Source organism: Oncorhynchus clarkii, chromosome 30 (assembly GCF_045791955.1).
Source record: "Oncorhynchus clarkii lewisi isolate Uvic-CL-2024 chromosome 30, UVic_Ocla_1.0, whole genome shotgun sequence".
Taxonomy (NCBI): Eukaryota; Metazoa; Chordata; class Actinopteri; order Salmoniformes; family Salmonidae; genus Oncorhynchus; species Oncorhynchus clarkii.
Window position 1 is genome coordinate 47,579,604 of NC_092176.1, and position 26,347 is coordinate 47,605,950.

Genomic DNA, 26,347 nt, shown 5'->3' on the forward strand with positions numbered 1-26,347 from the left:
TAAATGTCTTTATAAAACTTAAATTAAATAAGACTTGTAAAGTCAATCTGTATTCAGTCTCTTAACAGAAAGCATGCTGTGACTGGGTCCAGTCTGTATTCAGTCTGGGACTATAGAGTGGGTGTTGACCATAGAAATTAACTGCACCCCTACAGCCCAACTATTTAATTCATTGGTTGTGACTCTATCTCCAATTGTGACTATAGGGTGGGAGGAGTGCAGTGACAGAGAGGGAGGGAGGCCATATGGTGAATGGAACAGCTATCTAACTCATCTGTCGCCTCCCTTATGCTGCCACAAGATCAGCTTCTGTGTGAAAGGGCCAGCAGGCAAACAGCCCAGCAGGCCTACAGCCCTACAGCCCAGCAGCCCAACAGCCCAGCAGCCCAGCAGCCCAGCAGGTCTACAACCCAGCAGCCCAGCAGGTCTACAACCCAGCAGCCCAGCAGGTCTACAGCCCAGCAGCCCTACAACCTAGCAGGTCTACAACCCAGCAGGTCTACAACCCAGCAGGTCTACAACCCAGCAGCCCAGCAGGTCTACAGCCCAGCAGCCCTACAGCCCAGCAGGTCTACAGCCCAGCAGCCCTACAGCCCAGCAGGTCTACAGCCCAGCAGCCCTACAGCCCAGCAGCCCTACAGCCCAGCAGGTCTACAGACCAGCAGCCCAGCAGGTCTACAGCCCAGCAGGTCTACAGCCCAGCAGCCCTACAGCCCAGCAGCCCTACAGCCCAGCAGGTCTACAGCCCAGCAGGCCTACAGCCCAGCAAGTCTACAGCCCAGCAGGTCTACAGCCCAGCAGGTCTACAGCCCAGCAGGTCTACAGACCAGCAGCCCTGCAGGTCTACAGCCCAGCAGGTCTACAGCCCAGCAGGTCTACAGCCCAGCAGGTCTACAGCCCAGCAGCCCAGCAGGTCTACAGCCCAGCAGGCCTACAGCCCAGCAAGTCTACAGCCCAGCAGGTCTACAGCCCAGCAGGTCTACAGCCCAGCAGGCCTACAACCCAGCAGGTCTACAGCCCAGCAGGTCTACAGCCCAGCAGGCCTACATCCCAGCAGGCCTACAACCCAGCAGCCCTACAACCCAGCAGCCCAGCAGGCCTACAACCCAGCAGCTCAGCAGGCCTACAACCCAGCAGCCCTCAGTCTAAATAAATGTTATATTTCATCCGGTTCCTTAAAATGTTAAGTTGTATGAATTTATACATTACAATGTAGACTTAATATTTTGCCATTTTTGGTAAATCACCTAGATTTCCTTATTGATATGATTACAAATAACTCAAAGTAACTATAACTTAAAACAGCTGCACTTATATTTACAATTTCTCGTCTGCCTTATAATTTTCAGTTATGTCAACTAGGGCTGAGACCGTATAGGAGGCCTAGGTTTCACTGTAGGTTACAGATTTTCCTCAAGTAAGAAATCACATTCAAACCAAAACAAATCACATTTTAAAGGGAAATTCGGATTTGTAGGCCTGTTTTCATTATTTTGTTAAAATTGGAATTGTGTTGTGAATTTAATATAATGAATTTTTTTTGCAGAGCAAAATATGTCGTCTAGACATAATTAACTATGTTGGGCTGGACTGCATGTTAATTCCAACACAAGTAACCCTTATTTAGAATTGTAACTATTTTAATCTTAATTAAGAGTTGAATCAGTAAATTGTTTTATGTTTCCCCCTCAGTTTCCCCTCCAACGTCTCTCTGAATTTGTCCCAACAGAAACAATCCTTTTCAATAACAGGCCTGTTATTATAGGACTTTTTTGAGCGTTGAAATCCACACCTTCATGTCAATGACTATTAAAGTATATTCGTTAATAAAGGTTCATGTCAATTGCCTTTTCACATTTAGAGGGGAGCAGATATATTTATATATTTTATTTTTTTATTGTGCATTTTTACACTCTACTAACCATGACTAACCATCCATAGTCGCAGCATATCTCTCCTCCCACTACCTCTCGGGTTGAGACTGCGGCCCTGCGCGGCGTTCTATCCGTCACCTTGAGCTTCTATTCCCTCTGCTCTGCTCGGTCTAATTAAAAGCTTAATAGCCCTCGAGACAGGGTCCATGCGGTGAGTTTACCAGGGCCTCGGTTCTCAGAGCCGCGTGCCTCTGATCCCATTATTTGCTTGAATAAACCTTTTTAGGGCCAGAAATGTGACACGGGGGTGTCCGGTGTTGTGTTTCTATGGCCTGCCGCTATAAGCCGAGGCTAGGGGGGGGGGGGGGGGAACATCAGATCAACAGAGAGATTTTAATACCCCACATCATTAAGTCCATATAGCACTAGATTGTGTTTAATGGTGAGAACGAACGGATGTAGACCTATTATATTTGGTGTGAATTAATTAAATATAATGATGAAAATTACTGCTCAGAATTTCATTACGTAAATAGTGCCAAATAGAAACCGATGAAATAACCAAATAGCCATGCAGAGACAGGGCTATATGAATTTGAGAGATTAGAGCCAATTCCCTTTATGGCTTAGTGTAGGTCTACTTTCAATTCAGTACCATATACACCTGAGTATAGGCCTTCAAACCTTGTTGTTTTGTGAGCTTTGAGCGATGTCAACACCTCTAATTATATTTATATAACCCGATTTGGATGTTTGGAGTGTAGTCAAATTGTTTCATAGTCACTGTGGTCATTTCATACAGCCAATGTTGCTCAGGTTTTTACATCAACTTGTTTCTGCCTCTTGTCCATCGGACTGATTCTTTACTTATCCTAAAGCTGAAGCCACGTGCCCCCACAAAAAAAGGTTCCTAACACCATTGCCAAACGGGTGACTGAAAATGAAGGAAGTGCATAGGAGAGATTTGAAATCATTTTATGCGCTTGCCCATAGACGATGTTATCGGCCGTTAGCGGCCTTCCTAAATAATGCACAACTAAAAGTCACTCACAAAAAAATGGTATGCTACGCATTTGGCTGGCATGCCACGGGAGAGATGAGAGCAATCATGACATTGACAAAAGATATTTAGTGGAGCCAAATATTTTCGGATAGCCTATTCCACTCTGGCTATCTGTGGTAATATAGAGATGTGTAGTAGCCAAGGCCTATCTGTGCGTCTATGTGTGGCGAAGCGTGCAGATGTGGAGCGATTGACAGTTAAGGAGCTGCGCTGGCTGTGCGTCTTGTGATGGGCTATAAATCATCATGGGCTGCAGAGCAACTCTCCTGTCCTCAGAACTGGATAATTATAAACTGATCCCATGTTTTCCTCCTCTCTTATTAGGCCCAGGCCCATATGTGCTGTAGGTAGGTTGCATATTGCTGGAATATTATCTAAATAGCCCTAGGCCAACGATGCATTTCTTTCAGAAGCATTCCTGAGCTGTAGCCTAAGTTTCCTTTTGACTCCTCATTAGATTGTCCAATCTTTGCTCAATTTCACGTCTTGTGGCCTAGAATATTTGTCATTCAAAATGAATTTGTGAATGAAGAATGGCATAGACTCCGACTTTCAGAATGATTCCTTTTTAAAAGCTGCAAACTGTAAGATATTAAACACTTTATTTGAAAAGTTTAGAAAATACTCTTTATAGCTTTAACTTCTCTTATTGCTTTTATGATATTTCAGTTAGTAGGATTAGGCTTTGGGTCGTTCGGTTCGCAATGGCAAGGTAGGATTTTTTCTAGCCTCGCATGCGTGCATCATTTCTGTCTTATAATGCTTTGCTCAAATGTAAGGTTTGTTCAAATTTCTCATTTGATTTTTATATGTTGCTATTGTTTCTTCTATCTCTCTCATTGTTTATTACCGTAGGTCCCCTCTGTTTTGGGGTTATTCAAAAACAATTTAAAACTTGCTGAGATATTTTGCGCTGCTTTGTTGTGGCTCTTAGCTCTGTCTACATCATTCTCTTGCTTTGTGTAAATATAACATATTCATTGAAATAAGTAATAGCAAATAGGAATATAGGCAATTTACTCAGTGTCAACCATGCTTTGCCCTGCTGTGCGCTGCGGCAACGCCGTTGCCTGATCCAATGCTGATCGGAGTAATTGTTTGACATTGTGATTTTTTTACTTCTCCATTCGGACAACTGCCATCTGGTTGTCCGATTATTATTTTGTACTTGCCCCAGACAAGCGGACAATACTTAATGTCTTGTCCTGTTGCTGTGTGTTTTGTCAATGCCCTGTAGCCTACAGTCCCAACAGACTGACATAACTGTCTTCTGGGCTGCATCGCTTTATTGCACTTAGGTTAAATAAGGCTTATTCTTATAGGCCTACACTTCAGCACGTCGCCTTCTGATTTATGAACTCTACAATTCATTCTTCCATACGAGTAACCGTTCAATGTAAACGTGTAATTAAGTGTGTGGCATTCATTGTCCCGCTAGAGTCTGCGAAACCACGGAACATCTACCTCTCTCTCTCCCCAAGGATTCGTTGAGCGAGTGCCAGTGATGCGCGACGGTATTTAGTTACTCGGCTCCATAACTGCGTGTCAGATGGAGGCTGATGCACGTGTGTCTTTATTGCCAGGGGGACAGGTGAGGTAGAAGTGGATCCAACCAGCACCTCCTATCGTGCAGACAGGACAGCGTGTAGCGAACAGCGACAGGACTTGATCTCTTCACTCTCACTTCTGTCTGACAACTCTACTCTGCCTGGCCCGGCCCGCGTGCACACGCCCTTATCAGATGCACCTCGCGCCTCCATCACGTTGAGGAGGTAAAGTAGTGAGAGTGTGTGTGTGTGACTGACTGACTGGCTGACTAACGGTGTGAGAAATGAATGGCTACGGATCGCCCTACCTGTACATGGGGGGCCCAGTGACCCAAGCCCGAGCGCCGCTCCAGAGGACCCCCAAGTGCGCACGGTGCCGGAACCACGGCGTCCTGTCCTGGCTAAAGGGCCACAAGCGATACTGCCGCTTCAAGGACTGCACCTGTGAGAAATGCATCCTGATCATCGAGAGGCAGCGGGTCATGGCGGCGCAGGTGGCGCTCCGCAGACAGCAGGCCAACGAGAGTCTGGAGAGCCTGATCCCGGAGTCTCTGAGAGCTCTGCCCGGAATCACGGTGCCTGGACCCGGCGAGGGGAACCAGGGCCTGCAGCCCCGTTCTGGAGGAATGGACCTCCTATGGACCTCGAAACAGACTGCCAACATGCAGGGTAAGATGATGATAATGATAATCATAATAATAACATTCATAATACGCTTTTATTTAAGCCTATATAGGTTTGATTTATTCACTTTTATTCATATATATATATGTGTGTGTGTGTGTGTGTGTGTGTGTGTGTGTGTGTGTGTGTGTGTGTGTGTGTGTGTGTGTAAATCATTACAAAAACATATCTCAAACCTGCTGTATTTTATAAAGTTACAACGAAACCTATACCTGAGAAAGAGCCGACGTTTGGACAATTTAGTTCAACTTGGGTAGCCTACATTTAGGCTATTGGCTGCAAACTGCGGCTAATGACAACACTGCAATGGCAACATTGCAAAACGCATTGCATTAGACTCTAAATTAAAATAAACAAGAATAGCCTTTTATTGTAATTATTTATTTAAGTTGTAGGCAATTTCTTTATCATTGATATTCAAGCTATTTAACTTTCTAAAACGGCAAGCGTCACTACATAAGTCAGCTTTATTTTAAATGTGTGTAGCTTAATATGATGTTTATACGGCTGTTAATTGGTTTGAGAAATTAAATGAATACAGACGTGATATTGTACCTCACAAACCAAAGCATGTTATGGGTGTTCAACCCAGGGGTTATGTCAACGGTGGCCTGACCTTACAGAGACACATTAATAGACATTGGAAGCATTTATTTCGCATTTGTGTTTTTTAATGAGGAATGAATGCTTTTGTGTTTTTAATGAGGAATGAATGCTTTTGTGTTCGTACAATACACTATTACTGCACTCATAATTTGTATTCATAGATTTTAGAACCCCTTTAAAAAATGCCGGGTAAATTATGACCCAATTTGGGTAATTTCTCTAACCCACTATAAGATATACCCACCACTGGGTTATTTTGACCCAAAACGTTGGGCTACTTGATTGACCCAAAAAGGGCCTTTTTTTTTTTACCCAGTAGAGCCGTTTACTCTTCATCTGGGTTTTTGTAATTCATGTATTTTTCACCGAGCAGTAGGCTATTTCTTATTTTATTGCTGTTTTTTCTAACTTCTCTCTATTAAATCATCTGCTATTTTTTTTATAAAGGTAAAAATACTTCTAACAATTACAATCATTGTCACAACGTTACTAGATTATATGAAATTCTTAAAATGACATATGGCCAATAAGGAAAATTGTAGATAAAATACAAAATGTTTATGTTCAGATATTAATTTCAGCTACAAAATGAAGTCATGCAGAAGATAAACAGATAAGGGACACACAAACCAAAACTTTAGAAGCACAATGCACCGTTAGAAAATCACAGCAGCCCTACCAATTAAAGCTGAGGAAATGGGCTGAAGAAAAGTAAATAATTTACCCTTTCCTCCCCTAACAAGTATCCATGTAAAACATAAACGGCGAAATATGATGTATTTTGCTCCAGAGCCTGCCCATTCACGATGGTGAAGGCGGGGGAATAGAGGCGATTGTCCCGGAGAATCAGAATGAAGGGTTCGAGTCCCGGGTTGTTTGTGTCGCCTGGCGGAGATTTTCAGCCATATTTGTTCCAGTCTGAAGATTAGAGAATATTAGTATACAATGCTGAACAATAATCAAGACACATACACACACACACTTCTGTATGCAAGACCTTAATCTGCATTGGGTTGAGTCCAGACACTGTGCATGGTTTACAGTATTACAGTGTTGTAGTGCTGAGTCCGGTCCCCAGACCACATATTGAGTGTCTCGGTCTTGAAACCCGACCAAACTCAACTCCATGATGTACGATGGAGTTTATCTGCGATTAGTGTGGCCGGACTGGTGCTCCGACGACACATTACAATTAATATTTCAGCACAGAGAATAGGATAATGTCATGTGTAAATGCGAGCTATTTCTTGGGTGCTGAAATCCGTCGTTTTTCCTACATTTGTTTTTAATCGCTTTGGTACTATTTTCACAACTCTTTGTACAAAACTTCAAACTGGTCACACTTTGTAACGCAGCCAGTCCTTCATTCAAAACCTGTCATGGTGCGTTCATTTGGATTGTAAACATCTATCACCACACAACCATTTATTCAAAAATATACGTTTATTGTGAAATGTAATGACAACATTGGTTTGAACGCCAAAACACAACATAATATCTTTCAATTTAGTCGTTTTAATTACCTGTTAATCCAATAGCAAAGATGTTTCGAGATACGTTTTCAAATCGTCCTTAGACGAGCTGAAAGTCATATGCTGCAGTACTGTAAATTACACAGTTTTCACATTAGGCGATACACTTACATTACCCAACCAAATTGACAGACAATCTATAATTTCCATAATCTATCCAATGTGTAATCAAAGGTGTGATCAATGAAGACTTCCTCGACAATCATGCATGTAAAAATAACATTTTATTTTTCAGACACAATTGCAACATAGGTGTGCTGTCAGTAATCAAATGTAAGAAATTAAACAAATTAAATGAATGAAAATAAAATATAACGCATTAATTTGCATCAAGCCTGTCTTGAGCATTTGGCCATAAATTCTCATCCACATCAGAGTGAATGTCCTCAGTCTATGCACCGCGGGAAAAAATATTTTGCCATGGCGTATCCAAGCTTGACATTGGGCTGCATTGATGTCGTCGCATGCCTCATTCATGGCCTAATGGAAAAAAATGTTTCAATAGGGTTGAGGTAAGGAGAGTATGGGGGCAGGTATAGGTTCACGAATCGGGGATGGGCCCAAACCACGCCTGAATCAATGGTGGAACCGGACATTGTCCCACACAGGTCTGCTCAATTTCTTTAAGAAACACAACGAGCTGTGCAGCGTTGTAGGATCCAAGTAATGGCCTACATCCTAAAAACATAATCTCCAGACATAGCTGCGGACATGGAGATGTTTCCCCAACGCTGTCCAGGCACTTGGACGGTCACCCGATGGCCGATGAGGTTCCGACAGTTGTGTTGTTGCCGGGGTGACGCCTGCTTCATCAACTATGGTCTAAAGTAGCGTGAAGCTCCATCACCCTCTAAAAATATATTTTGGTTAGTTATTTTAACAGTATAGTTCCAATGTGATATTGTGAATTCTTATTTACAGTGACAGCCTACCCCGGCCTCACAGCTGGATGTGATTTTAATATATATATATATATATATATATATATATATATATATATATATATATATATATATATATATATATATATATATATTTCACCTTTATTTAACCAGGTAGGTTAGTTGAGAACAAGTTCTCATTTGCCACTGCGACCTGGCCAAGATAAAGCAAAGCAGTGCGACACAAACAACAACACAGAGTTACACATGGAATGAACAAAGGTACAGTCAATAATACAGTAGAAAAAGTATATATACAGTGTGTGCAAATGAGGTAGGATAAGGGAGGTAAGGCAATAAATAGGCCATAGTGGCAAAATAATTACAATATAGCAATTAAACACTGGAGTGATAAATGTGCAGAAGATGAATGTGCAAGTAGAGATACTGGGGTACAAAGGAGCAAAATAAATAACAGTATGGGGTAGTTGGATGGGCTATGTACAGGTGCAGTGATCTGTGAGCTGGTGCTTAAAGCTAGTGAGGGAGATATTAGTGATACAGCCCGGGATCGAACCTGGGTCTGTAGTGACTCCTCTAGCACTGCGATGCGGTGCCTTAGACTGCTGTGCCACTCAATCCCCTATATAGTGCAGTTGTTTCACCCGGTCGTTGTTTCTCTCAAAAGGCAACAGGTAAACCGTCTTTCATACATACCTGCTGCCTCTTCAAAAGGCAGGCCATTGTTGGAAGGCTGATTAATGCGTCATTGGATAAGGTGTCATCATTCTCCTCAATGGCCTGCTATGTCATCTGCCCACACTAGTCACTGCTCAACTCCATCGACGTCGAAGCTACAGTCTGTCCACACTAGTCACTGCTCAACTCCATCAACGTCGAAGCTACCCACCGCCCACACTAGTCACAGCTCAACTCCATCGATGTCAATGCTACCCGCCGCCCACACTAGTCACAGCTCAACTCCATCAACGTCGAAGCTACAGTCTGTCCACACTAGTCACAGCTCAACTCCATCGACCTCAAAGCTTCTGGCAGGAAGCGTGAGCATGTCAGAGATTATGGAGGAACCGTGAGCATGCCAGAGATTATGGAGGAACCGTGAGCATGTCAAGAGATTATGGAGGAACCGTGAGCATGTCAGAGATTATGGTCGAAGCTACAGTCTGTCCACACTAGTCACAGCTCAACTCCATCGATGTCAATGCTACCCGCCGCCCAGTCACAGCTCAACTCCATCAACGTCGATGTCAGAGATTATGGAGGAACCGTGAGCATGTCAGAGATTATGGAGGAACCGTGAGCATGTCAGAGATTATGGAGGAACCGTGAGCATGTCAGAGATTATGGAGGAACCGTGAGCATGTCAGAGATTATGGAGGAACCGTGAGCATGTCAGAGATTAACGGAGGAACCGTGAGCATGTCAGAGATTATGGAGGAACCGTGAGCATGTCAGAGATTATGGAGGAACCGTGAGCATGTCAGAGATTATGGAGGAACCGTGAGCATGTCAGAGATTATGGAGGAACCGTGAGCATGTCAAGAGATTATGGAGGAACCGTGAGCATGTCAGAGATTATGGAGGAACCGTGAGCATGTCAAGAGATTATGGAGGAACCGTGAGCATGTCAGAGATTATGGAGGAACCGTGTGCATCCACACTCCTTTCATGACATATTAATATTTTATTGACTATTGAAACATGGGCTTCCTTCCTTTCTCGTAACCTTAGTTACCTACTGTCCTTTGCTTTCGTTTAAAGGTGCACCATGCAGAAATCGCCATTTCCTGGTTGCAAAAACTCTAATAGTTAATTTCAGTTTCTATGACAAAACAAGCAAGAATAGTTTTGAGAATCATTGTACGATCTAAACCACTGTGAAATATATTTTCGAAAACCAAAAATATAGTATTTCCAGCTGTTTGAAGCTGGTTTACAAAACCCAAAGTAAAAGATGGAAAAAGCAACAAAAAAATAAGAACGGGAAGCATAGAAATAGTGCACATAGAACCGATCTACCTCTTAGACTGGCTTTTAATGAGAATGACAGATCTATAACACACATTTGTGTGAATTTGGTCAGTTGGGCAAAAAGTAAAAGTAATATCCCATAACTTTGTTGCTTGTAAGAATTTCCCGTAACATTTTAGTTGACACCCAGTATCATAACGTTATGACACAGTCAAGTCATAACCATGTCATATTACTTCATAACAGCTGACATAACTTGTCGTAACTGTTATAATATGGTCATAACACATATTTAGACCTGTTGTGACATATATTGCTTTCTTTTATGTCTGGTTATGACACCTACATAAGAGTGACAAAACACACAGAACCTGCCACACAAGGCAAAACATCCCATTACACCATAGCCTACACGTCAACAGTATGTTATATGTACATATATTTATTGACCAGATTAAATTAACATTGTTATTGCGCACATGTTGACGTCAGACATGCGCCTACCCCAATGCTCTGTTTCTGATGACTGGTATGAATGCAGAAGCAGATTTCAGGAGCACGACAAGACACCCTCTTCGTGACTGAGGACTGATGTAAGGGCCTGTATGTGATAGGACTATCTGGCTGATATGATCATGATGGTCATAATTGATGAAAAAAAAAAACATGACTGTAAAGAATTCATTATAACAACAACAAAGGATTTAAGATACAAACTTTCAAACGAAAGGTGTAAATATATCGGTCATGACACGGTTATGACAATATTATGGCAGCTTTTATGACCCATTATGACATAGTTATGACGCTGGATATCAAGTAAAGTGTTACAGAATGTTCTTGATTTTACTGGTAGGGAAAAGCTGTAACATATTTAGTATTTTTTTAATCATTTATACACGCGTTTGGGTTAGTGACAATTTATAGGGTGGATCACCATTCTGAATGTCTGCAGAATCCACATGTTGTTCTGAAATATGAACATAGAAATACTGGACATGTTCTACTTTTATTAAGGTACTGATTTGACACAATTACTAACATGGTCTTGAATTGGACACACATTTTTCTGGTCTCGGTCTTGACTCTGTCTCGGTACAGAGTGCAAATGTTATACAATCTAGGTGTGGAAAGCTCTTAGAGTTACCCAGAAGTATTGACTCAGGAGTGTGAATACTGATGTAGATACTTATTTCTGTATTTTATTTTCAAAACATTTTATTCACTAATAAAAATAAACACATACATGTTTTTTTTTGTAATTATGGGGCATTGTGTATAGATTGGTGAGAAACAAAATATTCATTCCATTTGGAATTCAGGCAGTAACACAACAAAATGTGAAATTAGTCAAGGGGTATGAATACTTTCTGAAGGACTGTACCTGCACTGGTGGTAGGAGAAACACCCCCAGGGCCATGCCACCTTTACTATCTGGGGGACAAAGATGAAAACATTTAAGCGGAGAGTCAAAATGGATTGCCTAAACTTGGATGAACATTTGAGACACTCCTTTCATATCAATATGTAGCTAGCTAGCTAGCGATAGCTACCTAAAGTAACTGTGTCTGTATCCAGACTGAGACTAGCTAGCTATAGCCACCTATAATAACTGTGTCTGCACCCAGACTGAGACTAGCTAGCTATAGCCACCTATAATAACTGTGTCTGCACCCAGACTGAGACTAGCTAACTTTAGCCACCTAAAGTGACTGTGTCTGCACCCAGACTGAGACTAGCTAGCGATAGCTACCTAAAGTAACTGTGTCTGCACCCAGACTGAGACTAGCTAGCGATAGCTACCTAAAGTAACTGTGTCTGCACCCAGACTGAGACTAGCTAGCGATAGCTACCTAAAGTAACTGTGTCTGCACCCAGACTGAGACTAGCTAGCGATAGCTACCTAAAGTAACTGTGTCTGCACCCAGACTGAGACTAGCTAGCGATAGCTACCTAAAGTAACTGTGTCTGCACCCAGACTGAGACTAGCTAGCTAACTCATAGATACAATTAGGTTACAAATCATACAGCAACTGAAACACCATAAAAGCAATAGTTATAACCTTGCCAACTAGCTAGCTAGCAACCATTTTTTGTGGACTCAGAGACAGGGAATAGGCCTAGCTAAGTAATATCTCTAGCTGGTCTAGCTAGCTAGCACTGAGGTAACGTTGGTTTTATATTCACAGATTAAGACATTCAACAGACATTCAACAGACATTCAACAGACATTCATCACATTCAACACACATTCAACACACATTCAACAGACATTCAACACACATTCAACAGACATTCAACACACATTCATCAGACATTCATCAGACATTCATCAGACATTCAACAGACATTCAACAGACATTCATCAGACATTCATCAGACATTCATCACACATTCAACAGACATTCAACAGACATTCATCAGACATTCAACAGACATTCATCAGACATTCATCAGACATTCATCACATTCAACACACATTCAACAGACATTCAACAGACATTCATCACACTCAACACACATTCAACAGACATTCAACACACATTCAACAGACATTCAACAGACATTCATCAGACATTCAACAGACATTCATCAGACATTCATCAGACATTCAACAGACATTCATCAGACATTCATCAGACATTCATCAGCCATTCATCAGACATTCATCACATTCAACACACATTCAACAGACATTCAACAGACATTCATCAGACATTCATCACATTCAACACACATTCAACAGACATTCAACAGACATTCATCAGACATTCATCAGACATTCAACAGACATTCAACAGACATTCAACAGACATTCATCAGACATTCTACAGACATTCATCAGACATTCAACAGACATTCAACAGACATTCAACAGACATTCAACAGACATTCATCAGACATTCAACAGACATTCAACATACATTCAACAGACATTTGCCAAAAGCCATTTAAAAATGTAAAAATCAATGAAAAATGCACAGTTTGTCACAGAATCATAATTATTCATTATTATAGAATTGTCTAGTATACTTTTACCACCTTCTGCTTTGAGTAGAAATTCCAGTTTTGACTTGATAGAAATACATAAAATCTATAAAATGCCATTTAAAGCGGTATAAATCAATAACTAATTCACTGTTTGTCACAGAAACATCAAACTAGGTATGATTTATTCTATAAATGTCTAGCATACTTTCACAACCTTTGTTTTGAAGACAAGTTCCTGTTTTGACTTGATAGAGGGCATGTAGTCTATTTAGAGGGTGTTTTTTCAAAGTTCTAACAAGTCTGTTATACCCTATTAGAAGGGGCCTGGCATAAACTTCTGCATCTTCAGTCATGTTAAATTAGATTACAGGAAAAAACTACGGGATGTAGGGGTCAGGCCTGACTAACAAAGAAGACAAGTGGATGGATCAAGAGGACCAAGACAACCAAGAGGATCAACATGTCACGTATTATCAAGGTGGGTGGAATCAGGCGCAGAGAGCAGGTTACAGTGAATCGACAGTTTTATTCTCCGGTGAACCAAACACGGTCAACCCAACATACAGGGTGAAATAATCCAACACAGGATCAAAAATATACCGGAGAAAATAACACACACGTATTAACCAAAATACATGAATCCAAACAATCCCGCACAAAACAAGGGCGGGACAACCTACTACATATAAGGACGTCAATTAAACTAAAATACACACAGGTGAAACTAATAAGACAAAACCAACAGACAAACGAAAAAGGGATCGGTGGTGGCTAGTAGGACGGTGACGACGACCGCCGAGCACCGCCCGAACAGGCAGGAGAGCCAACTTCGGCGGAAGTCGTGACAGTACCCCCCCCCCCCCCCTGACGCACGGCCCCCACAGCGCGCCGCCACCGTCCTCGAGGACGACCCGGCACGCCCAATTTTTCAGTTTTTGATTTGTTAAAAAAGTTTGAAATATCCAATAAATGTCGTTCCACTTCATGATTGTGTCCCACTTGTTGTTGATTCTTCACAAAAAAATACAGTTTTATATCTTTATGTTTGAAGCCTGAAATGTGGCAAAAGGTCGCAAAGTTCAAGGGGGCCGAATACTTTCGCAAGGCACTGTAGATCAAGATGTCATCGATGTACACTACCACTCCCTGCCCGAGCAGGTCTCTGAGAATTTCGTCTACGAAAGATTGGAAGACGGCTGGAGCATTCTTCAACCCGTATGGCATGACGCGGTACTCATAATGACCAGATGTAGTACTAAGTGCAGTTTTCCACTCATCTCCTCCCCGGATACGCACCAGATTATACGTCCAGGTCCAGTTTTGTGAAGAAGCGCGCCCCGTGAAATGATTCCACCGCCGTAGCGATGAGAGGTAGTGGGTAACTAAACCCCACTGTGATGGAATTTAGACCTCTATAATCAATGCACGGACGCAGACCTCCATCCTTCTTCTTCACAAAAAAGAAGCTCGAGGAGACGGGTGATGCGGAGGGCCGAATGTACCCCTGTCTCAGCAATTCAGCAACATATGTTTCCATCGCTACCGTCTCCTCCTGGGACAATGGATACACGTGACTCCTAGGAAGTGCAGCGTTCTCCAGAAGGTTTATCACGCAGTCCTCTCGACGATGAGGTGGTAATTGGGTCGCCTTCTTTTTACTGAAGGCGATAGCCAAATCGGCATATTCAGAGGGAATGCGCACGGTGGAAACTTGGTCTGGACTCTCCACCGTAGTCGCACCAACGGCAACTCCTCTACACCTACCTGAACACTCCTCTGACCACCCCTTAAGAGCCCCCTGTCGCCAGGAAATCACCGGGTTGTGTTGAGCTAACCAGGGAACCCCCAACACCACTGGAAACGCAGGTGAATCTATAAGGAACAGACTAATCTGCTCCTTATGATCCCCCTGCGTTACCATGTCCAGCGGCACCGTAGCCTCCCTAATTACTCCTGACCCTAATGGTCGGCTATCTAAGGAGTGCACGGGGAAAGGTTGGTCTAACGACACCAGGGGAATCCCTAGCCTTAACGCAAGCCCACGATCCATGAAATTCCCAGCTGCGCCTGAATCGACTAGCGCCTTATGCTGTAGAGAGGGAAAAAACCCAGGGAAAGAAGTCAATGCATACACATGACCGACAGGAAGCTCTGGGTGAGTCTGGTGCTTACTCACCTGGGGTGATCGAGCAGTGCTCCGCCTGTCCTCCCGACTCCCAGAAGAGTTCCTCCAGCACCGGTCTGACGTGTGCCCTCGTCGACCACAACTGGTGCAGGAGGACACTCCTCCTCCGGTCCCCCTCGAAGCCGCCCCTCCTAATTCCATAAGGATAGGGGCAGGAGGGCTGGGAAGTGGAAACGACAGGGCCTGATCCGAACACCCGCGGGCAGCCAGCAGATTGTCGAGACGGATAGCCAAGTCAATGAGCTCATCCAGTGTGCAGGTGGTGTCCCGACATGCCAGCTCCCTGCGGACGTCCTCCCTGAGACTGCATCTGAAATGATCGACCAAGGCCCTGTCGTTCCATCCTGCTCCTGCGGCCAAGGTCCTGAACTCCAGAGCAAAGTCCTGTGCGCTCCTCGTCTCCTGACGCAGGTGGAACAGCCGTTCACCCGCCGCCCGACCCTCTGGTGGATGGTCAAAAACAGCTCGGAATCGGCGGGTGAACTCTGGGTAATTATCCCTCGCCGAGTCCGGACCATTCCACTCTGCGTTGGCCCACTCGAGGGCTCGCCCAGTCAAGCAGGAGACGAGGGCGCTCACGCTCTCCTCTCCGGAGGGAGCAGGACGCACGGTAGCCAGGTATAGTTCCAGTTGAAGGAGGAAACCCTGGCACCCAGCCGCCGTTCCGTCAGACTCCCGTGGGAGTGTCAACCGAAGAGCCCCGGAGCCAGATGTGGTCGCAGGAACAGGAGGTGCTGGAGAAGGGGGTGCTAGCGATGATGTGGGAAGGCGACTCCTCTCCCATCGATCCATCCTCTCCATCATTTGGTCCATGGCAGAACCAATCCGGTGAAGCACGCTGGTGTGGTGGAGGACTCTCTCCTCCATCGATGGGAGAGGAGATGCGGCTGCTCCTGCTGATTCCATAGGTGGTGCAGGATTCTGTCACGTATTATCAAGGTGGGTGGAATCAGGCGCAGAGAGCAGGTTACAGTGAATCAACAGTTTTATTCTCCGGTGAACCAAACACGGTCAACCCAACATACAGGGTGAAATAATCCAACACAGGATCAAAAATATACCGGAGAAAATAACACACACGTATTAACCAAAATACATGAATCCAAACAATCCCGCACAAAACAAGGGCGGGACAACCTACTACATATAAGGACGTCAATTAAACTAAAATACACACAGGTGAAACTAATAAGACAAAACCAACAGACAAACGAAAAAGGGATCGGTGGTGGCTAGTAGGACGGTGACGACGACCGCCGAGCACCGCCCGAACAGGCAGGAGAGCCAACTTCGGCGGAAGTCGTGACACAACATGGGCATTCCACAGGAAAACTAAGAATAACATACAGTACTGTTCAAAAGTTTGGGGTCACTTAGAAATGTCCTTGTTTTTGAAAGAAAAGCTTTTTTTTTGTTCATTAAATAACATCAAATTGATCAGAAATACAGTGTAGACATTGTTAATGTTGTAAATGACTATTGTAGCTGGAAACGGCAGAATACAGTGCCTTGCGAAAGTATTCGGACCCCTTGAATTTTGCGACCTTTTGCCACATTTCAGGCTTCAAACATAAAGATATAAAACTGTATTTTTTTGTGAAGAATCAACACCAAGTGGGACACAATCATGAAGTGGAACGACATTTATTGGATATTTCAAACTTTTTTAACAAATCAAAAACTGAAAAATTGGGCGTGCAAAATTATTCAGCCCCTTTACTTTCAGTGCAGCAAACTCTCTCCAGAAGTTCAGTGAGGATCTCTGAATGATCCAATGTTGACCTAAATGACTAATGATGATAAATACAATCCACCTGTGTGTAATCAAGTCTCCGTATAAATGCACCTGCACTGTGATAGTCTCAGAGGTCTGTTAAAAGCGCAGAGAGCATCATGAAGAACAAGGAACACACCAGGCAGGTCCGAGATACTGTTGTGAAGAAGTTTAAAGCCGGATTTGGATACAAAAAGATTTCCCAAGCTTTAAACATCCCAAGGAGCACTGTGCAAGCGATAATATTGAAATGGAAGGAGTATCAGACCACTGCAAATCTACCAAGACCTGGCCGTCCCTCCCTCCCTCCCTCTTTCAGCTCATACAAGGAGAAGACTGATCAGAGATGCAGCCAAGAGGCCCATGATCACTCTGGATGAACTGCAGAGATCTACAGCTGAGGTGGGAGACTCTGTCCATAGGACAACAATCAGTCGTATATTGCACAAATCTGGCCTTTACGGAAGAGTGGCAAGAAGAAAGCCATTTCTTAAAGATATCCATAAAAAGTGTTTAAAGTTTGCCACAAGCCACCTGGGAGACACACCAAACATGTGGAAGAAGGTGCTCTGGTCAGATGAAACCAAAATTGAACTTTTTGGCAACAATGCAAAACGTTATGTTTGGCGTAAAAGCAACACAGCTGAACACAACATCCCCACTGTCAAACATGTTGGTGGCAGCATCATGGTTTGGGCCTGCTTTTCTTCAGCAGGGACAGGGAAGATGGTTAAAATTGATGGGAAGATGGATGGAGCCAAATACAGGACCATTCTGGAAGAAAACCTGATGGAGTCTGCAAAAGACCTGAGACTGGGACGGAGATTTGTCTTCCAACAAGACAATGATCCAAAACATAAAGCAAAATCTACAATGGAATGGTTCAAAAATAAACATATCCAGGTGTTAGAATGGCCAAGTCAAAGTCCAGACCTGAATCCAATCGAGAATCTGTGGAAAGAACTGAAAACTGCTGTTCACAAATGCTCACTGAGCTCGAGCTGTTTTGCAAGGAGGAATGGGAAAAAATGTCAGTCTCTCGATGTGCAAAACTGATAGAGACATACCCCAAGCGACTTACAGCTGTAATCGCAGCAAAAGGTGGCGCTACAAAGTATTAACTTAAGGGGGCTGAATAATTTTGCACGCCCAATTTTTCAGTTTTTGATTTGTTAAAAAAGTTTGAAATATCCAATAAATGTCGTTCCACTTCATGATTGTGTCCCACTTGTTGTTGATTCTTCACAAAACAATACAGTTTTATATCTTTATGTTTGAAGCCTGAAATGTGGCAAAAGGTCGCAAAGTTCAAGGGGGCCGAATACTTTCGCAAGGCACTGTATCTACATAGGCGTACAGTGGCCCATTATCAGAAACCATCCCTCCTGTGTTCTAATGGCACATTGTGTTAGCTAATCCAAGTTTATCATTTTAAAAAGCTAATTGATCATTAGAAAACCCTTTTGCAATTATGTTAGCACAGCTGAAAACTGCTGTTCTGATTAAAGAAGCAATAAAACTGTCCTTCTTTAGACTAGTTGAGTATCTGGAGCATCAGCATTTGTGGGTTCGATTACAGGCTCAAAAGGGACAGAAACAAAAAGATTTTTTTTCTGAAATTCGTCAGTCTATTCTTGTTCTGAGAAACGAAGGCTATTCCATGCAAGAAATTGCCAAGAAAATGAAGATCTCGTACAACGCTGTGTACTACTCCTTTCACAGAACAGAGCAAACTGGCTCTAACCAGAATAGAAAGAGGAGTAGGAGGCCCCGGTGCACAACTGAGCAAGAGGATAAGTACATTAGAGTGTCTAGTTTGAGAAACAGACACCTCACAAGTCCTCAACAGGCAGCTTCATTAAATAGTACCCGCAAAACACCAGTCTCAACGTCAGCAGGGAAGAGGCAACTCCGGGATGCTGGCCTTCTAGGCAGAATTGCAAAGAAAAGCCATATCTCAGACTGGCCAATAAAAATCAAATATGAAGATGGGCAAAAGAACACAGACACTGGACAGAGACGGAAAGGTTAAAGACAGGTTTTAAAAGTATACTAGACATTTATAGAATAAATCATACCTAGTTTGACGATTATGTCATAATTAGTGAAAACGTTACTGATTTACATAGCTTTAAATGGCATTTTATTGATGTTATGTATTTATATCAAATCAAAACTGGAATTTCTCCTCAAAACGAAGGTTATAAAAGTATGCCAGACATTCCTAGAATAAATCATACCTAGTTTTGTGTTTCTGTGACAAACAGTGAATTAGTTATTGATTTATACCGTTTCAAATAGCATTTTATAGATTTTATGTATTTCTATCAAGTCAAAACTGGAATTTCGACTCAAAACAAAGGTTGTAAAAGTATACTAGACATTTATAGAATAAATAATATCTAGTGTGATGATTCAGTGACAAACGGTGAATTTTTCATTTACTTTTGGCGAATGTCTGTTGAATGTCTGTTGAATGTCTGTTGAATGTCTGATGAATGTCTGTTGAATGTCTGTTGAATGTCTGAATCTGTGAATATAATTCCAACTTTACCTCAGTCTAGCTACCAACCATATTACATTACAACTCAGAGACAGGGAATAGGCCTAGCTAAGTAACATCTGTAGCTGGTCTACCTAGCCAAAGAGAAAGAGAAACCTAGTTTACGTGAAACAATGGACATACCAAACTTTAACAAATTCTTACATGTCTGCTACCACACACAGCACAGTGAAATAGCTAGCTAGTTAAATTAGCCAATGTTATGTAGCATATATGGGGTAATATGCTAAATAAAAGGATTTACAATTGTTAATAACTGAGATAATATGTAATTATGATAGCTACTTCTATTTAACCTGATTGGATAATTAGAAACGTCATCTTTTTACTCAGTTTTTGGTTAGCCACAACACCTTTCCCATTTGTCCATTGAAAAGTAGGCCTAATTCCACTCAGCAATGGCTGCACTGATAGACTTATGACAGATGCAATAGTCCTCATTCATGAGTTTGACGGATCACGTTGACCTTCTGGTTTTGGCGGGATAATTAACCCACTCACTAGGTCATATCTCAACATCCCAGCATCAACAAACCAACTACAAATCAAATTAAAAACCAAATCAATACACCCCAGCAGTTGGGTCATCCACACAACACAGGAGTTGGGTCATCCACACAACACTGGAGTTGGGTCATCCACACAACACTGGAGTTGGATCATCCACACAACACTGGAGTTGGGTCATCCACACAACACTGGAGTTGGGTCATCCACACAACACTGGAGTTGGGTCATTCACACAACACTGGAGTTGGGTCATTCACACAACACAGCAGTTGCGTCATCCAAACAACACTGGAGTTGGGTCATCCAAACAACACTGGAGTTGGGTCATCCACACAACACTGGAGTTGGGTCATTCACACAACACTGGAGTTGGGTCATTCACACAACACAGCAGTTGCGTCATCCAAACAACACTGGAGTTGGGTCATCCAAACAACACTGGAGTTGGGTCATCCAGTCACCCAGCAGGTGGGTCATCCAGTCACACTGCAGGTGGGTCATCCAGTCACCCAGCAGGTGGGTCATCCAGTCACACTGCAGGTGGGTCATCCAGTCACCCAGTAGGTGGGTCATCCAGTCACCCAGCAGGTGGGTCATCCAGTCACCCAGCAGGTTGGTCATCCAGTCACCCAGCAGGTTGGTCATCCAGTCACCCAGCAGGTGGGTCATTCAGTCACCCAGCAGGTGGGTCATCCAATCACCCAGCAGGTGGGTCATCCAGTCACCCAGCAGGTGGGTCATCCAATCACCCAGCAGGTGGGTCATCCAGTCACCCAGCAGGTGGGTCATCCAGTCACCCAGCAGGTGGGTCATCCAGTCACCCAGCAGGTGGGTCATCCAGTCACCCAGCAGGTGGGTCATCCAGTCACCCAGCAGGTTGAGTGTGTGTAGGCATATTGCAATTGGTTTAGTTGAGAAACGCTATATATCAATTGTCTGGCTGGATTTGAACTTTTTCACCTTTATTTAACCTGGTAGGCTAGTTGAGAACAAGTTCAAATTAAATGTTCATATCCTGTTTAGGCTATTTAATATTCATACCATGCATTGTTGAATAATCATTTTGATTGGCTTAAAGGGCATTCTAGTGTGTGTAGTATTTCCTTATCATGCACGTTATAATTCAGTGGCTATGAAGTTCAATCTTACATATTGTATATTTTTAGCTGCTTTTGAAAGCAAAAGTCAAATTGAAAGCATTTTTGGCATTGTTGAACACAATTTTCATAAAAGCAAGCTGATGGTTTGGGAAGACTTTCCATTAGATGTTGGACCGCTGCTGAGGGGAATTATTTCCATTCATACACAAGAGTATTCATTAGGTCGGGCACTGATGTTGGGCAATTAGGCCTGGCTCGCTGTCGGTGTTCCAATTCATCCCAAAGGTGTTTGATGGGGTTGAGGTCAGGGCTCTGTGCAGACGAGTCAAGTTCTTCCACACCAATCTCAACAAACCATTTCCGTATGGACCTCGCTTTGTGCACGGGGGCTTTGTCATGCTGAAAGAGGAAAAGTCCTTCCCCAAACTGTTGCCACAGAGTTGGAAGCACAGAATAATCTACAATGTCATTGTATGCTGTAGCGTTGAGATTTCCTTTCACTGGAACTAAGGGGCCCAACAATGACAATCAGCCAAAGACCATTATTCATCCTCCACCAAACTTTACAGTTGGCACTATGCATTGGGGCAGGTAGCTAATTTGAAGGGGTGTCTAGATTATTTTGTATATATAGTGTACATACAGTGTATATATACAGTACCAGTCAAGTGTTTTGCTTTATTTGTTTTACTATTTTCTACATTGTACAGTGTATAGTGTATAGTGAAATTCCACAAATAAACTTTTAACAAGGCATACCTATTAATTGAAATGAATTCCAGGTGACTACCTCATGAAGCTGGTTGAGAGAATGCCAAGAGTGTGCAAAGCTGTCATCAAGGTAAAGGGTGGTTACTTTTGAAGAATCTGAAATATAAAATATATTTGATTTCTTCATTACCTTTTTAGTTACTACATGTGTTATTTCATAGTTTTGTCTTCAACGTTAATATACAGTGTAGAAAATTGTAAAAGTAAAGAAAAACCCTTGAATGAGTAGATGTGTCCAAACTCTTGACCTTTGACTGGTAATGTATGTTAAGCCTGGACAACATTCTATTTCATATTTTTATGGTGCAAGTGTAGCTCAGAAGTATAAATCGATTATATCTCCAATATATAATGTCCGATTTGAAAAAGAAGTGACACATCAGATCCATACACGTATGAACTACTCATTATTGTTGTTGTTTTTTAAAAAGTGAAACATGACTAACATACAATGGGTCAATGGGTCATCAGTGACTATGCATAGATATTAACAGAGAGTAGCAGCAGCGTAGAAGAGGGGGGGGGCAATGCAAATAGTCTGGGTAGCCATTTGATTAGATGTTCAGGAGTCTTATGGCTTGGGGGTAGAAGCTGTTCAGAAGCCTCTTGGACCTAGACTTGGCGCTCCGGTACCGCTTGCCGTGCGGTAGCAGAGAGAACAGTCTATGACTAGGGAGGCTGGAGTCTTTGATAATTTTTAGGGCCTTCCTCTGACACCGCCTGGTATAGAGGTCCTGGATGGCATGAAGCGTGGCCCAAGTGATGTACTGGGCCGTTCGCATTACCCTATGTGGCGCCTTCCGGTCAGAGGAAGAGCAGTTGCCATACCAGGCAGTGATGCAACCCGTCAGGATGCTCTCGATGGTGCAGCTGTAGAACCTTATGAGGATCTGAGGACCCATGCCAAAACTTTTCAGTCTAATGAGGGGGAAGAGATTTTGTCGTGACCTCTTCATGACTGTCTTGGTGTGTCTGGACCATGATGGTGGTTGGTGATGTGGAGAGCAATGAACTTGAAGCTCTCAACCTGCTCCACTACAGCCCCGTCGATGAGAATGGGGGCGCGTTTGGTCCTCCTTTTCCTGTAGTCAACAATAATCTCCATAGTCTTGATCACGTTGAGAGAGAGGTTGTTGTCCTGGCACCACCCAGTCAGGTCTCTGACCTCCTCCCTATAGGCTGTCTCATCGTTGTCGGTGATCAGGCCTACCACTGTTGTGTCACAAACTTTTACAGATGCACAATCGAGAGCATCCTGTCAGGCTGTATCATCGCATGGTACGTCAACTGCACCACCCACAACCGTAAGGCTCTCCAGTGGGTAGTGAGGTCTGCAAAACGCATCACCGGGGGCAAACTACCTGCCCTCCAGGACACCTACACCACCTGATGTCACAGGAAGGCCAAAAAGATCATGAAGGACAACAACCACCCGAGCCACTGCCTGTTCACCCCGTTATCATCCAGAAGGCGAGGTCAGTACAGGTGCATCAAACCTGGGACCGAGAGACTGAAAAAAAGCTTCAATCTCAAGGCCATCAGATTGTTAAAAAGCCATCACTAACATAGAGAGGCTGCTGCCAACGCACCGACTCAACTCCAGACACTTTAATACATTTAATAAATGGATTTAATAAAGATGTCACTAGTCACTTTAAATAACACCACTTTAATAATGTTTACATGCCCTACATTACTCATCTCATATGTATATACAGTATTCTAAACCATCTACTGCATCTTGCCTATGCCGTTCTGTACCATCACTCATCCATATATTTATATGTACATATTCTTATTAATTCCTTTACACTTGTGTGTATAAGGCAGTTGTTGTGAAATTGTTAGATTATTGTAGATATTACTGCACTGTCGGAACTAGAAGCACAAGCATTTCACTAAACTCACATTAACATCTGCTAACCATGTGTGTGTGACCAATAACATTTGATTTGATTTGATTTGAGGTTGGCAACATTAACAGCCTACATTGAGACCCAATCAATGGACACCAAGAATACTACAAAGAATAGATCAAGCTCCATTAATCCACCCAGGAATAGGTTACAAACCCATTAATCCACCCAGGAATAGGTTACAACCCATTAATCTACCCAGGAATAGGTTAAAACCCATTAATCCACCCAGGAATAGGTTAAAACCCATTAATCCACCCAGGAATAGGTTAAAACCCATTAATCCACCCAGGAATAGGTTGAAGCCCATTAATCCACCCAGGAATAGGTTAAACCCCATTAATCCACCCAGGAATAGGTTCAAACCCATTAATCCACCCAGGAATAGGTTACAACCCATTAATCTACCCAGGAATAGGTTAAAACCCATTAATCCACACAGAAGCCCATTAATCCACCCAGGAATAGGTTAAAACCCATTAATCTACCCAGGAATAGGTTAAAACCCATTAATCCACCCAGGAATAGGTTAAAACCCATTAATCCACCCAGGAATAGGTTCAAACCCCCAGGAATTTAATCTACCCAGGAATAGGTTAAAACCCATTAAACCCAATCATCCACCCAGGAATAGGTTCAAACCCATTAATCCACCCAGGAATAGGTTAAAACCCATTAATCCACCCAGGAATAGGTTAAAACCCATTAATCCACCCAGGAATAGGTTCAAACCCATTAATCCACACAGGAATAGGTTCAAACCCATTAATCCACACAGGAATAGGTTCAGGAATAGGTTAAAACCCATTAATCCACCCAGGAATAGGTTCAAACCCATTAATCCACCCAGGAATAGGTTAAAACCCATTAATCCACCCAGGAATAGGTTGAAGCCCATTAATCCACCCAGGAATAGGTTAAAACCCATTAATCCACACCAGGTTCAATAGGTTAAAACCCATTTAATCCCATACCCAGGAATAGGTTCAAACCCATTAATCCACCCAGGAATAGGTTAAAACCCATTAATCCACCCAGGAATAGGTTAAAACCCAGGAATAGGTTAAACCCATTAATCCACACAGGAATAATAATCCACCCAGGTTAAAACCCATTAATCCACCCAGGAATAGGTTAAAACCCATTAATCCACCCAGGAATAGGTTCAAACCCATTAATCTACCCAGTAATAGGTTAAAACCCATTAATCTACCCAGGAATAGGTTAAAACCCATTAATCCACCCAGGAATAGGTTAAAACCCATTAATCCACCCAGGAATAGGTTAAAACCCATTAATCTACCCAGGAATAGGTTCAAACCCATTAATCCACCCAGGAATAGGTTAAAACCCATTAATCCACCCAGGAATAGGTTGAAGCCCATTAATCCACCCAGGAATAGGTTACAACCCATTAATCCACCCAGGAATAGGTTAAAACCCATTAATCCACCCAGGAATAGATTAAAACCCATTAATCTACCCAGGAATAGGTTACAACCCATTAATCTACCCAGGAATAGGTTAAAACCCATTAATCCACCCAGGAATAGGTTACAACCCATTAATCTACCCAGGAATAGGTTACAACCCATTAATCCACCCAGGAATAGGTTCAAACCCATTAATCCACCCAGGAATAGGTTCAAACCCATTAATCCACCTGGAACAGATCATGTATGCACTTGCCTTGTCTTATATTTATCAAACAAATTGACAATAGTCAAAATGTTAAGGTACATTTAACATCACTGTTTAACATCACACTGTCAGAAAATGAATAGACAATTGTCAATATGTTAATGTCTGTTTAACATCAGTGTTAAACATCACACGACTCAGTACTGGTACTCCCTGTATATAGCCATGTTATTCTTCCTCGTTATTGTTCATATTTATTCACTGTGGATGTGTTCCTTGTGTAACTATTTATATTCTTTTAGGTAACATTGTATTTTAAGTCAACTTCCTTATGAAGCTATCTAGAGTCAGACACGTAGCCTAAACAGCTTGATTCTATGTTTAATGGAGATCGTTTGTGACTAAAGTGACGCGGAAGGGCAAAAAAGCATCTACTGGCTCAAGACTACTAAGGTTCTGGGAAAAGAGGCCCTGATTGCGTTCATCATCGTTTTAAGAGCAGATTAGGATATGACACAGCGATGGAACACAAGGCTAGGACACAAGGATAGAAAACAGGGATAGAACACGAGGCTAGGACACAAGGATAGAACACAGTGATAGAACACAAGGCTAGGACACTAGGATAGAACACAGGGATGATAGAACACAAGGCTAGGACACTAGGATAGAACACAGGGATAGAACAGAAGGATCGAACACAGGGATAGAACAAAG

The 26,347-nt window shown here is 42.7% G+C and overlaps 1 protein-coding gene across 1 annotated transcript in view; it reads left to right on the top strand.

Moving 5' to 3' along the window:
- Nucleotides 1–4,768: 4,768 nt before the first annotated feature.
- The window catches only part of LOC139389754 (doublesex- and mab-3-related transcription factor 3a-like), a 120,335-nt gene continuing 98,756 nt past the window's right edge, over nt 4,769–26,347 (top strand). Inside the window, exons 1-2 of the mRNA XM_071136686.1 lie at nt 4,769–5,140; nt 22,775–22,796. Of these exons, the coding sequence (XP_070992787.1) occupies nt 4,769–5,140; nt 22,775–22,796 (394 nt within the window). The remainder of the gene's footprint in view (nt 5,141–22,774; nt 22,797–26,347) is intronic.